General features: G+C 38.6%; 1 protein-coding gene across 1 annotated transcript in view; it reads left to right on the forward strand.

Moving 5' to 3' along the window:
* Window positions 1-2,067: 2,067 nt before the first annotated feature.
* Window positions 2,068-14,532, forward strand: part of MMP16 (matrix metallopeptidase 16) — a 382,560-nt gene continuing 370,095 nt past the window's right edge. Inside the window, exon 1 of the mRNA XM_024127030.2 lies at window positions 2,068-2,350. Coding sequence (XP_023982798.1) covers window positions 2,219-2,350 — 132 coding nt within the window. The 5' untranslated portion in view covers window positions 2,068-2,218. The remainder of the gene's footprint in view (window positions 2,351-14,532) is intronic.

Raw genomic sequence — 14,532 nt, forward strand, 5'->3', positions numbered from 1 at the left:
GGAGTCAGAAAACTCAGGTCTTAATTCTGCCACTTGAATGATCTGCTGGAAAGTTATCTTTTATTACCATAGTTTTATCCACCTGTGAGATGAAAACAAAATCCTCAGGGATGTTTGTGAAAATTAAATGAGATATTATGTGTGGAAACATTCTGCAAACTATAATATGCTATACAATATACGGTATTTCTTATGTCTTCAAAATTCTTGTGGACAGGACATGCTGTGCGCAAAACGGACTGTCAGGAAAGTCTCCCTGAGAGACTTGAGTCAAATTGGGTGGGTCATATTTCCTACAGCTTTTAAAGCATTAGTCAAAAAGTCCCATTCCTCAGCTTTATTACAGTCCAATGCAATTTTTGGCAAGATGTGTTTCAACATTTTCCATCTGCATGACCTCTTGTAGTTCTACTTCTTGCTTTACCAGTTCACCCATGAAATTTGCTTTGTCAATTCTCTCTTCCACCTCAACGAGGTAGCTGCCATACCTGGAACAATCTTTATTCTCAGCCTTGCCTGCATTCTTTCCAGTGGGCTCCTCTTCCCTTCTGCTGGTTGCCAAGGAGAAGCACGTTTATTGGCAAGGCCCCCAAACAGATGCCTGCCTGTCTCCCTTCCCCCTTTCTCTTTCAGCCAAACCATCACCTGCCAAGGGCTGGTGGTTGCTGCCACCCCAGTCCACTGCCTCACACTGCTGCGGCTCGAGTCCTTTTTGGCAGCCTCTACCGAAGTTCCCCTGCCAGCAGCCTCCGCCTCTTGACTGCAGCTCTCCTCGCTCCCGCCAGCCTCTCCCCCGCTTGGTCTGCGCGCAGCCTCTTCCTCCCGCCCTAGCCAGCTGCTTTACTCGCCTTTCTTCAGGCTGCTCCCTCTCCTTTCTCCCCAGCCCTTCCCCAAGCTTCCACAGCGCGGTTCTTTCAGGCGCCCCCGCCCTCTCTGGCCTGGTGTTTTGTTAATACCCGGACCACCTCTCCGAGGTCCCAGTGTGTACCTGTTTCCACCAGACAGAACATCTTTGGGAAGTGAGCATTTTCCTCGTGCTTTGTATTTGACTAGATTTCCCTCACGCCCCCACCCTTTGCCTTCCCCGCGAGCCCAAAAGGCGGGATGTAATGATGGTAGAGAGAATTCAGGGAGACAACAGGCCACATGCTTGGGTGGTGGGCCCCAACAAAGTTTTGGACTCTCAGGACTTGCCAGCTCAGGCTTTTTAAACTTGGCCTGCTGGCAACAGACCCAAGCCCCCAAGCAGCGCACAGTGACCCGGGCGCTCCCTCAGATTCCCAGCGTCTGTTCGACTGAGGACGACGGTCGCCCACCGGGACCAGGCCTGGGCAGCTCCCCAGCCCATACCGGGGTCCGCAGCCTGAGCCCCACCCAATCCCCGGCAGGGGAGGGGCGCACTTGTTTCTAGGTGCTCGGCGGAAGGTGGGCGAGACGAAAGAATGGAACCGCCCAGGTTCTTGCGTGCTTGTCTCGAGGATAAGGGGTGGGTGGTATGTTAAAGACCACGTCTCAATTTAGGGCCCTTCTCCCGGGCTGTCTACTTTCAGTGCGCGGTACAGTGGCAGTTCCCCTTTACCAGCCGTCTCCTTTAAGAGGCGCGCGCGTGCGAGTCGGGTTGTGTGAGTGTGTTCGTGTGCAGATGCGTGTGTGTGTGTGTGTGTGTGTGTGTGTGTGTGTGTGCGCGCGCGCGCGCGCGCCGAGGGCCCAAGAGTCAGGCAGACCCCGGGAAGGAGGAGTTATATAGATTACGGATGAACGTTCTGGAGGGGAGCGAGGAGAGGAGGGAAGGAGAAGCAGAGGCAAGAGAGCGAGGAGCGGCCGAGGCCCTTCCCGCAGAAGCAGGAGGTGGTAGCGGCGGCGGAGGAGTGGGCGGTGGAGGAGGAGGAGGACGCACCCTCTGGAGGCGGCGGCGGCTGCTGCGGCTGCGACTCGGTTCTTTGAGCCGGAACCGCCGGTGAACTTGGGCGCCACGTTCCCGGCCGCGGGCCCACGAGGATGGTGAATGCGAGCTGCTGCTGACTCTACCTCAGCCGCTGCTTCTCTGGGGGCTGCCGAGCGCGGGGGCCCTCTGTCTCCCCCCCTTGCCGGGCTGTGGGTGAACCTGCAGGCTCCTTACCCACCCGGAGGACTTTTGAAAGGAAACCAGGGAGGGAGGGAAAGGGAGAGGGGGAGAAAACGAAGGGGAGCTCGTCCATCCATTGAAGCACAGTTCACTATGATCTCACTCATATTCAGCACTGGAAGACGGTTGGATTTCGTGCATCATTCGGGGGTATTTTACTTGCAAACCTTGCTTTGGATTTTATGTGCTACCGTCTGCGGAACGGAGCAGTATTTCAATGTGGAGGTAAGAGTACGAGGGCTTTCTTCCTTCCCCCTTGCCTGGGCTGCTCCCTGAAACATATCGTTCACTCGTCAGATCCTTGTAGCTCACGGCAGCCAGGGTCTCAACACATTGTTTCCCTTCCAGCCGCCAAGACCCGTGTTGAGTTTCCCTGTCTTAGGTGATGGATGCGCGTGAGACTGAGAATCCGTTATCCCCAGCAGCACAAAGCACCGTGCTGCGCGCTCAAAGACACAATTGTAGCCGATCCATGCTTCTTATCAAGGAAAGAGGCGAAGACCTAGAAGACCTACATATAGCAAACGTGTAGTTTGATAAAAGCAGTTTGAGTTTATAATAAATAAACTGCTCGGGAAACACAGAATTCATTGCTTGGCATAATGTGCTGCTTTGGTATTGTTCCTGAAATCTTTTTCCCTGTGTTTTGTGCCTAACAAAGGAGGTTAAAATCAACGAATCTAGAGGAGAGCGTGGGAATACTTGATATGTTTAATAACATTACTTTGTGATAAAACACTTGACTAGACAGAGTCTTTTTCTCATTTAGACATAACTTAATACACTGTAACTAGATCTGGCTACACAGAGGACATGAAATCCATCTCTTTAAGTGTTTTCGCTTCCCCTCCCCCGCCAATTGAAAATAAATGTGGCCAATGTAATAGTTCTGAGGTGTGTCTTACAATTTGATTTCACACTCTCATGGCAAAACATAGAGGATTTAGACTGTCATTTGCTTTACTTTGATAGCTTTGGGAACAGACAGACACAAAGCAAAAGGGAACTTGAGGATAACGACTTGTCAGACCTCTGCCAAAGTACTTTTCCTGTCATCAACTCAGCACTAAAGCCAGTAACATGCAATAAATCAATGAAAGCTTGTATACACCTGGGCTGTAACCAGTTTATCACCTACACGGTGGAATACAAAGACAATAAGAGGGTCTTAGTAAAATATACTCCTTTTGGTTAGATCTTCTGTCACCTCTTTGAGGTGATTAAGTCTCTGAAGAATAATGTGATTTTTTTCCCTATATTGTTGATTCTTTAAAGCTTATTTTCATTTTGTTGGGTGTGTGTGTTTACACAACAGCAGAACCTGTTGCACAGTATTTGAACGTGTTTCATGTAACAGATTTATATACAAAGTGTGCATAATAAATGCCATATGTGAGGGCATATTCTGAATATAATTATCTGTTTGTATAAACTGTTCTTAGGACTACATGTAATAAGTGATGGTTAATAGAGAAACAAAGTATTTGAAAAAGTAAGAACCATTATCAAGAGTTAAGTTTACAGATATTAAGTATGATTATATTACACCAAAACCCTAATTCAAACCAAAACTGTTTAACCCTTTGAAAAATACAACTTTGTTTTTCTTAATAAAACAGATGGAAAGGGACTGTAAGTCCAGACTTATCTTGGTTGCAAATTTGAACTGTTGGAATTGCATGCCACAGATGGATTTTTGTTTCTAACGTTTAAATCAAGAGATAATTTAATGTGGAAATGAAAAAAGTAAGCAGTTCATAGACTAGAGGAATGAAAGTGGCAAGCTGTTATTTATAAGGTTATAAACAGAAGGGCCTATTGCTTCAGATTGGTGGTGGTGGTGATGGTGGTGAGGTGGGGTGTGGGGGAGGTGTTAAAAGTAGGGGCTAGTTTTTATCTTGCTCAATCTGAAGAGGGAGGGAGAGCCTGGATTCATGGCCACCTGCTTTGGGAAAGTCTTAGATTTGCTTTCAGAGATTATTGGGATAACATCAGTGTATTGATGATCATTAGCTTTCCTTTTTGAGCCTAAATAAAATGTGCGTGTATTTCTTCACAGTTTGAATCCCTCAGTCAGTTCAATAAGATATTATTATGGGAGAAAAAGTTATGATTTTGCTAAAAAAAGATTTTATTTGGAATTTCTGTAATTTCTTCTCTTTCTTCAAGATACATGTTAAAAATTGTTCATGGAAAAAAGAGGGTTTTTTTTTTTCTTCCATTTTTAGAGTATTTAAGTTATTCCATCCATATTTATTACACAGTGCAAAGATTTAATTATGAAAGATAAGAGGCATGTGCCATCTGAGAACTTAAAAAGGGTATTTTATACAAAGGAGATTGTATTTAAAGTAGATTATGTTTCAGAGTTTGTATTATTCCCAAATAGCATTTTTTAAGCATTTGAACGTATCCTTAGTTGGGTTTATATACTTATTTGTGTGTAATGATAACCTCCTTTTTTAAAAATCATAAGAATAGCTGCTAGGTAATTCAGCATACTATAAAGAACATGGATGACAGGATATTTTGTGACATGAATTTCTGCCTGATTCACTTTCATTAGATGTTTCTTTTTGGTAGGAAACACTAATGGGAAGAATAGTCCATCATATCTTCAGAAAAGGCATTTATATTGCGTTGCGCATTCTGGTTGCAAAACATAAACTGAGACTGCTTTATTTGACTGATTCTTAAAGACAGTCTTAAAATAAACAGTAATGGTATCAATCATGCATGAAGCTCATATGATCATAAATTTTTTTTTCTAGCAAGCACACTAAGTTATTATAGTTGGAACGAAGCTTCTAAGAGATGCTTTTTATGCTGACAACTGAGATTACAATGCTTTATTCCTCACTGAGCTTCACAATTGGTGGGACACCCATACTTTTCATTTCTACAATTTAAGGTTTAAAAACCTATGTTCCCTCCCCACCTAGGTGGGAGGGAGTTGGGTAGACGATTCATGTTAACTCTTTCCTGTCTGATTTTGAAAGTATAAATATTTGAATTTTTTAATTATTAGAGCAGGAGATATTTGTTAATTTGCTGATGAAAGCCTATTACAGAGAAAGAGTGCATTTTGTTTGTTTGTTTTTGTATTTAAGAAGCAAAAAGGAACATCTCTTACAGCTAAGAAGAAGGGTAAGACTACCAGAAGCAGTACTATGGAAGAGATTCAATAAATTCCCCTCCTTATATATTTCTGGTAGAACACTGTTTAATGCTAAAATTTCACTATACACTTGTTTAAAGATTTTTGTATATCACTGGATCCATTGTTTGGAGTGGGCCTTTCAGTATGTAATCATTAGCATGATGCAAAGGAGGTACATTGCTAATATTAACTAAAACTCAAAGACTGCTGTCATTGGACAGCAGTCTGAATCAGATGTGTTCATTGGTCAGAAGAAGCTAAATTGTTAACAAAGAATCATGATTTAATCTGTACACTCTAAAAAGTCATTTTGTCTCTAAAATAATTTTCTTGTTGTAGTGGGGATTCTCATGATCCTGACACTACTTTATTTTTTTTTTAACACTGCAGACACTTTTGTCATGAAATTAAGATAGAATATAGTTCATAATCAATAACTTTCATCATCAACTTTCATAGTTTGTCAAGTGTTAAATATTTATGTGAACATTTTCTTTATTTTTTTAAACAATAGCACACATTTCTAGTGAGAAGAATTATTTTAAGCCAATTTAATGGTAAAATAAAAGCATGTGATACTCTGAATGATGCACATATCAAAGTATGAGAAGATGACTTTTGGTGACAAAAAGAACTTGATAAAACAAAAATTGATTTTGTTCCTTTCTTTGTTAAAGAAAGAAGAGAGATTCTAGATTTCAGAAGGCTGTTTTATGACAAATACTATGAATTGTGAGTGTAACCCTCCTACATTTTTCTTGCAGTGTTTAACTGATTTAGTATTTATTCACCTTTGTCAGGTTTATCTGAATCTACCTAAAAGTTCAGAGTTTCCTTGGATTAGCTTTGTACTGCATATCATCTTAGCAGTAATTAGTGGTGAGACATTTCAGAGATAAAATATTATATTTTACAGATTTTAAAATGTCAGATGTTGGGATCTTTTCTCATATCTCTTATTTTCTACTTGCTTAAATAATCAACATGCATTATTTTATTTGCTCATGGAAGGATGGTGACAACGTGATCTGGTCAGTCTCCTTGAGTAAGGGATTCTGACTACATCCCATAATTCTCCATTGTAGCAATTTTATACTGGTCAATAGCAGGGGCTGCATAACTGATTCACAAAGGTTTTTAACCTGCAGCAACATTCCATGCTTTGGAATCCCAAGTGTGCTGGCCATTCAGATTATCATAAGAGCCAAGAACTCTGACCAAGAGGCCAGAAGACTCACTAGTCCTCAGGTTCTTCAGCTTCTCCTGTGTATTCCACCTTAACTGTGCCTTTCTCTGTTCAGAATTGCTTGGTCAGGTTGCCCAAATCTAGGGTTATTCGTGAAATCCTTACTAGTGAGCCTATACAAGTGAGGTAGATTGTTTCATACTACCCCCGAGAAATCCACAGAGAATAACCATCCAAGTCCATCCCTTTGTACAACTGGGTTTTCTCTTTCAGTCTCTTCATCCCTATCAAGTAAGAATAGAGTTGGGTTCAATAACAGCTTTTTAATCTCTAGAGTCAGGTTAAAAGTGATAGGTCTAAAGTTTTACTTTTTCTTATTCATGCTATTTCAGGTTATTAACATAAGAAAATTTTAATGCACTTGTTCAGTGGTATAATTATTTTCTCTTAAGTTGGATTAATCAATTATTTTATGTAAATTTATTTTTCTGCCTGACCTACCCCAAGGTACTACTCAAAATGTACCTGTTCAGAATATTTGGTAAATGACCAACTGAAATTATTTCTGGACCAAAAATGGACATTGAACATTTAAATCAATTAGTTAAATTTGTTCAGTGTCAAAAGAGAAAGACATTTCATTGTGCACCTTCAGGAGCTTTCTGACTCTTCAGCACATATATTTCAAATTGAGAAAGTCATTTTTCATGTTACTTTCCATCACAATTCACTTTAAATATCTGTGAACGTAATTATATTCATCAAATAATTTTTTTATTGTGGCATAGTATAGTGATTAAGAGCACGTATTCTGATTACTCACCCATAAAAAGGAATGAAATAATGCCATTTGCAGCAACATGGATGGGCCTAGAAATTATCATACTAAGTGAAGTAAATCACAGAGAAAGACAAATATCATATGGCATCACTTATATATGGAATCTAAAAAATGATACAAATGAACTTATTTACAAAACAGAAACAGACTCACAGACATAGAAAATAAATTTATCATTACCAAAAGGGAAAGGAAGGGGGAGGGATAAATTAGGAGTCTGATATTAATAGATACTACTATATATAAAATAGATAAACAACAAGGACCTACTGTATAGCACAGGGAGCTACATTTGATATCTTGTAATAACCTATAATGGAAAAGAATCTGAAATGGAATATATATATATGAATATAAAATTGAATCACTTTGCTGTATACCAGAAACTAACACAACATTGTAAATCAACTATATTTAAATTAAAAAAAGATCTCATATTTTGTCACCAGATTGCCTGGATTTTAATCCCAGCCCTTTTACTTGCAAGTTAATTGTTAAGTCAATAACAGGCAAGATAACCTATGTGAGCCTCAGTGTCCATATCTGTAAAACGGAGATACTAACAGTACTTGTCTCATAGGGGTTGTTCTGATGATTAAATGAATACATGTATATCATATTAGGTAGATTGATAGTGGATAGACAGGAACATGCCTTCTCATAGTTAAATACTCCATACTATTTAGATATTGTTAGTAAAAATAAATGCTGATTCAAAGGTATGATAGCATCTAATTACAGAAAGTCTATCAGGATATACCAGCTGGTCTAGGAAAATTTTATTTTAATACTTTTAAATTTTTACAAAATGTAATATACTGAAAGTCAACCAAGCTAACAGCAGTACATTTTCTTCCCATGGGTTTTTCTTAGTTTAGTTCAGGAATGTGATTTTCACATTTTGTCTCATCATCTGTTACTATCATAGAATGTCAAGTTCAGCTCACACCTTCTTTTATAAGACTGAATTTTGATGAAATCTGTTTATCTTTTCTTCTAATACCATGGAAAAGAAATAGGCCTTTATGATTCAATGGGCCTGTTTATTTTAACTGGCTCAATGCCCAAGTGCTTCCTATTCACATTAGGAGTAGGATTTGATATATAACTTAGACCAGCTCTATGTTATACCCCAAATTCAGACCATAAAAGTCTTTTTTTCTTTTAGTTAATAGGGGAAGGAGGAGGATGGGCAGAAAAAGATATTAAAGTGGTTTATTCAATGACAAAGAAGTTTGAAATAAAATAACTTGTGCATGTAACATTGGGAATAAAAGATAGCTAGCAATATAGTATAATGTAGCCCTAGGACAGAGGGTCAAGGGACGTGGCCTTTAACTTTGGTTCTTTTTTTTTTTTTTTTTTTTGTGGTATGCGGGCCTCCCTCTGTTGTGGCCTCTCCCGTTGCGGAGCACAGGCTCTGGACGCGCAGGCTCAGTGGCCATGGCCCACGGGCCCAGCCGCTAACTTTGGTTCTTATACTAACATAGCCTTGATCTTCGGCAAAATAACAATTGAACTAACCTGTCACTAAAGCCATTTTCAAATTTGAAGTTCTATTGTATGAACCTCCAAGCTTTAATTTATATAGCCAAAAGGGGAAAATGTACATATTTATCCTGTCAATTTTGGGGCAACTGGCTAACAAATGTTCAGATTTTTTCTTTCTGAAGTGCCTATCATGAAGAAATACAGAATGTGCAACGTAAATCTAACATTTGTTATCTTCTGTAGTGACACAGGGTGTTCCATTTTGGAAACTATCCTAGACTTCTGCTGAGTAGTAAAAACACTGGCAGCAAATTATATGTTATTTTAAAATCAATTTTTTGCCAAGGTAGCAAACTTTAAAAATTTAATGTTAAAAACATGGCTTGATGTTATTTTGAAAAATACGTGTCATCTACAAGTGGTACTTCAATCATAAAAAGGCAAGTTGGAATGAGATCAAAATAGTTTTTTTGGGGAAGGGTCTCAAAATTCAAATATATCTATATCTATATATAAAAAATATACACATATTTTGTAGTGAAATGAAGTACTTATACTGTATGTCCCTTTTGCCCACTGTGGAAAATAATTTTGGCGACTGGCTCTTTGAGGGTTATTTTTGTTCTTCACAACACATTTGATTTTGAACGTGAAAAATCAGACTGCATTTGTTTTATGAAATATGCAGCTTATGCAAACAGCAAAAATATTCCAGGTTAAAAGGATAAACTACTAAGTTAAAATATGTGACACTCAACTTTTTTCTTTTGCCTTCTTTCCTTGGGAAAGTCATTTATAGATTTTGAGGTTATTCATCTAATCATATCTGAATGCTGCTTCCTATCATTTAGCACTCTGAATAGATGTTCTTTGTCTTAGTGTCTCACCACTACCATTTGGCATTGTGCATCCTTGGGTTTGGATCAGTGGAATATCTTGATGAGCCACATAACAAGTTTAGGCCAGAGAGTAAGAGTAATCCCACAATAGGCTCCTAACTTTTGATTGTGACCTGTGGGTGTAGTATATAAAAGGAGGCTAGAGGGAGCTATTGAGCCGTTTAAAGATTCCAATGGTAGAACTTGGTTTAAAAATCAAGGCCAGTAGGTGCAAATAGATGTCTTAAAATGAATCATAGCCAATCATAGAGAGCTTAAGGAAATCAATGAACTATTCACGATTTAATGTGTGACTTAGGTTTACTGATAGCCACTTGTTACCGGTTATTACATATTTGATGAACTAAGAAGGAAATGAACACTTCTGGGGGAGTTTGGGAGGAGTTCTGGGCATGACAATATGACAAAGATTGTTACAATGTAGGACGGCTTTATATCTGCCTTTTAAGTGTAGAATAGGTCAGACACTATACATTGTAGTAACTGTAGATGCTTTTGGTATTCTCATTTTAACTAAAATGATGAATGAAATAATTGTAGTCTTACAGATTAGAGGTGGGATCAATCTAATTTGATTATGCCTTTTAGATATATAGCAAAAATCCACTTTTAAATGCTTGTCAGACTAAGGTTATTTTATTTTTTAATGTTTACCAGGGGAATTTATTGAATAAATATTTTTTGATGAAAGCACGTTTTAAAATATAGGTTTTACCTCTTTATCTTTTAAAAAATATGTAAGAAATAAGCCACAAAAGTGTGAAATAGTGCCTTACCTTTAATAGGAACCTCAAATATGTTTTCAGTTGACCAGATTATTATATAAGTGTGGATTAAAAAGGGGGCAGTCACTAATGCATTGGGGAATGCCGACATTTAATTAAGTTATTATAATCCGGGCTTCCCTGGTGGCGCAGTGGTTGAGAGTCCGCCTGCCGATGCAGGGGACACGGGTTCATGTCCCGGTCCGGGAAGATCCCACATGCCGCGGAGCGGCTGGGCCCGTGAGCCATGGCCGCTGAGCCTGTGCTCCGCAACGGACGAGGCCACAACAGTGAGAGGCCCGCATACCGCAAAAAAAAAAAAAAAAAAAAAAAAAAAAAGATATTATAATCCACTTACAAGCATTATTCAGATGTTTAAAGTTTTTAATCTAGTCAATTAAGTGAAATATGGATATACGAAGTAAGCCATGGCCCCACTGACAGATATTCTCAGGAGAGATAGTCCTTAGAGTGATGTATTCAAATGACCAAATAAACTACTCAATGGGATGGAATTTTACAGTATTTGATTTAGTCATGCTCAAGTTATGGGGGAATAAACTGCCATTGTTTTAAGGAAGCTGGATACTTTTATGAACTTTATTTCATGTCCCCAAATTGCATGCACCTGAGGCGATGTCAGTGGAATACAGGTCTGTGCCTCTGCAGGTACTGATGCAGTCAGACCCTAAGTGATGTCAGTGGAAGCATTTTTTCCATGGGAACTTTTCACTGTTGAATTCATACCATGTGTTAATAGTTGCTCATTGTTTATAACAATTAGAAATTTGAATTTGTTTTATGTTTCTAATGTCTATGTATTCATTCTTCCTTTAAACAATTGCAAGCCAGTTCCTTCTTGTGGTCCTACTTTTTCTTCTAGTTGGAGTCTTCAGGGACTTTGTATTCTAGATATATTACAGGACACCAGGCTTGGAAATTGGGTAAAATTTTACAAGAAGCCACATTTTTTACTCTTCCCTCTTTCATTGTGAATAAGGCAGAATAAATTCAAGGAACGTCCAAAATCAAATGTACACTCAATGATTTTTATGAAATTGACAACCAACTTACAAAAACTCACTCCCAGTTACAGAAAAAACTCTTTTGGACATCTGTGTGTTTTAATATTACAACAGCTCTATTCATAGAACTTGCTAACTTGCTCCTGTATGTAGATAGAATGAAATCGTTTGTTAGTCCCGTGGATGAATCAAGCAAATTACTAAACAGTCTTTGCCTTATTTTGACCATTCATAAAATGGATTTGTGATCTTTATTGCTTGTCTATAGCACAGGTTTTGTAATGACAGCATTGGGACAATCCCAAGCAATCTCTTTCTTAGGTAAGAAAAGGATATATCTCAGTTTTTTCATTCCCGCAGATAACCGGGAAGGTAGAAACAATTATGTGCCAGCATTATATTCTAATTAGAAAAGGTCCAAAAAACCAGTAGAATAGAAATACCTGGAATTGATTTCACTGAACACCTTATTTTAATGATAAGAAAAACAGAGTTATCACTGGTTGAGCATTTGCTATGTGCCTGATAGTATTCTAAGTGCTTCATATCTTTTAGCTCATTTAAATTTTATTACAATCTTGTGAGATAGCACTACTATTTCTCTTTCACAGATGAGGAATCTGAGGCATGGAGAGGTTGAGGAACTTACCAAGGCCACCTACCCCTGAATTTTCCTGAAGTGGAATAGCCCAGAATCAAAGCAGGCAGGTTGGCTATGGAGCCCAGTGTCCCAAGTAAATACAGGCAAGAAATAACTCCCAGGTTCCCAGTAGGGACAGTGTAGTCCAGTTCCATTGCTCACATCTTTTATATTCCAAACTGAAAAGAAATCATTGACATGCATAAAGAAAATGTTAGGTCTATCCTAGTATAGAGACTTACCTGGAGTAAAAACTGAATAGACTGTTGTTGATTTGATTTGTTGATTCAAGAGTGATTATTTGGTGCTCAATATAAATTTACTGTTTAATACCCTTTATGATTTTTTACTTATAGAAAATTGGTAACCTATGTTAAATTGCATATAATACTAAATGTGGCAGAATCTTAATTATATGTAATATTAAATTAATCATAATATCTCATTCCTCAACTATTTGTCATGTTGAATGTTGTCACATTAAATGTGATTTTCAAAGGTTTTAGGAAGACTTGATTACATTCCAAGATGAAAAAAGTAGAACATGTAAAGGAAAACCTGTTAGATCTGTGTTCCAGTGCCCTGCTGGGGAAGAATATGTATGTATATGGCTGCTGACTGGCATGAATTCTGGAGTTTTTTATTTTTATATATTGCTTTGATTGGGTAGAAGCTACAAGGAAACAGATATATTTGATCATTTCTAATATATTTCTTTATTTTAATGTAAAAGAGAACTTACTCAGAGGTAGATCATTTCAGAGGTGGATGAGGTGCCTCAGAACTCGTTGTTTGACAATAGGCCTGATATCTGGTTATTGTCTTTATTGTAAAGGCAATGGAAACATCATCTTGGTGGTTGACCTAAGGATGTTTTAAAAATTCTTCAGTCCTTAAGATTGTTGCTGTGTATAGCTTTCAAGGCTCACTTGGTTCATTTATTAACCTTTTAAGGAAAGACTATTTCTAAACCAATTTACAATGGTGACTTTATAAAACATTCTCAGTGTTAAGTATCCATTCAGCTATCTCTCACTTTCTCTATAGGCAGTATATCATAATGGCTATACGCAAGAACTTTGGAAGGAATGCTTAAAAATCTTAGCTGTGTCACCAAAGCTCAGTGAACTTGAGTGAGCCAAGTTACTATTTATTTCCTCATGTGTAAAATAGAGGTAATACTACTCAACTCAAGGGTTGTTCTGAGATTAAAGAGGTAAAGGTTAATGGGTCAAGATAAGTAATAGCCTTCTGATTTACTATCCCCTGCTGAAATAAACACAAAAAAAGGACAAACATATGAAACAGTGGTTTTTAAATCACTGGACATCAGGTAGTGAAGGACAGTCATCCCTGAAAGATGGGAAACAAACAATATGAACCCTATGATTATATCAATTTAGTTCATAGAGAGGGTTTCCAGGTGATAGTACAGGGAAGGCAGAACCAGGTTGAGCCATACAGACTCCTTGAGTTAAGGAAATGAAGCTGGGAGTCTGGAGAAACCAAGGAGTTTAGAATTCACAGGTCAGAATACCAGAAAGGATAATTCTTCAGAGAGAGAAATCACCAGAGATCTGCAGAGCATTGCCCTTGAGTATTCAATTAAGAAGTGATCTGCACATTCCTGTGAAGTAACTAGTGGAGACCAGAGAAAGAATCAACCAACAGGATCAGAGGGGACCATGCCTGGAGATCACACAGGGCTGGGAATAGTGCCCATTCTCACCAGCCACACTGGAAAATCTCATCATTTATAGGGTGTTGGGTAGAGAACTCAGAAACATCTTGTTCCAGTAGTGGGGAAAAAACATCCCTGGACTGAAAACTACTCTAGTTCTGCTTAAAAAGTCTTAGAAGCAAGACCTTAAAGGATCAAACTTTTTCTAAGTGACTAAACTGCTTTTCACAACAAAACTCAATAAGACATATGGGAATACAAAAATCCAGCACTCAGCAAGTTAAAATTCACAATGTCTGACATCCAATAATAAAAATTACCAAGCATGCAAAAAAGCAGGAAGACACAATACATAAAGAGGAGAAATATCAATCTGTCTAAACTGTCCTCCCTCAGTGATTTCCATCACTTGGCACCACCTACCACATGTGTGTTCATGTGAGAAAAGTGAGCATCAATCCCCCAACTTCCTGCCCCTCACTCATTACTTCTAATCAGTTGTCTTTTTTTTTTCCTATAACATGCATCTGTGGTCTGTTCATTTCTCATATGTACTTGGCTACAGCCCTACTTTGAGCCTGTATATCCAGTCTGGACATACTGTATTATCCCATGGTCTGTACGACCTCTCATGATCAGACCCACTCCTCTTTCTAGCCTCATAGCTCAAAGTTTATCTACTGAGCCCTGTGATTTAGCACAGCACTCAAACTAAAGATC

The sequence above is a fragment of the Physeter macrocephalus genome, chromosome 15 (assembly GCF_002837175.3).
Source record: "Physeter macrocephalus isolate SW-GA chromosome 15, ASM283717v5, whole genome shotgun sequence".
NCBI classification, from domain to species: Eukaryota; Metazoa; Chordata; class Mammalia; order Artiodactyla; family Physeteridae; genus Physeter; species Physeter macrocephalus.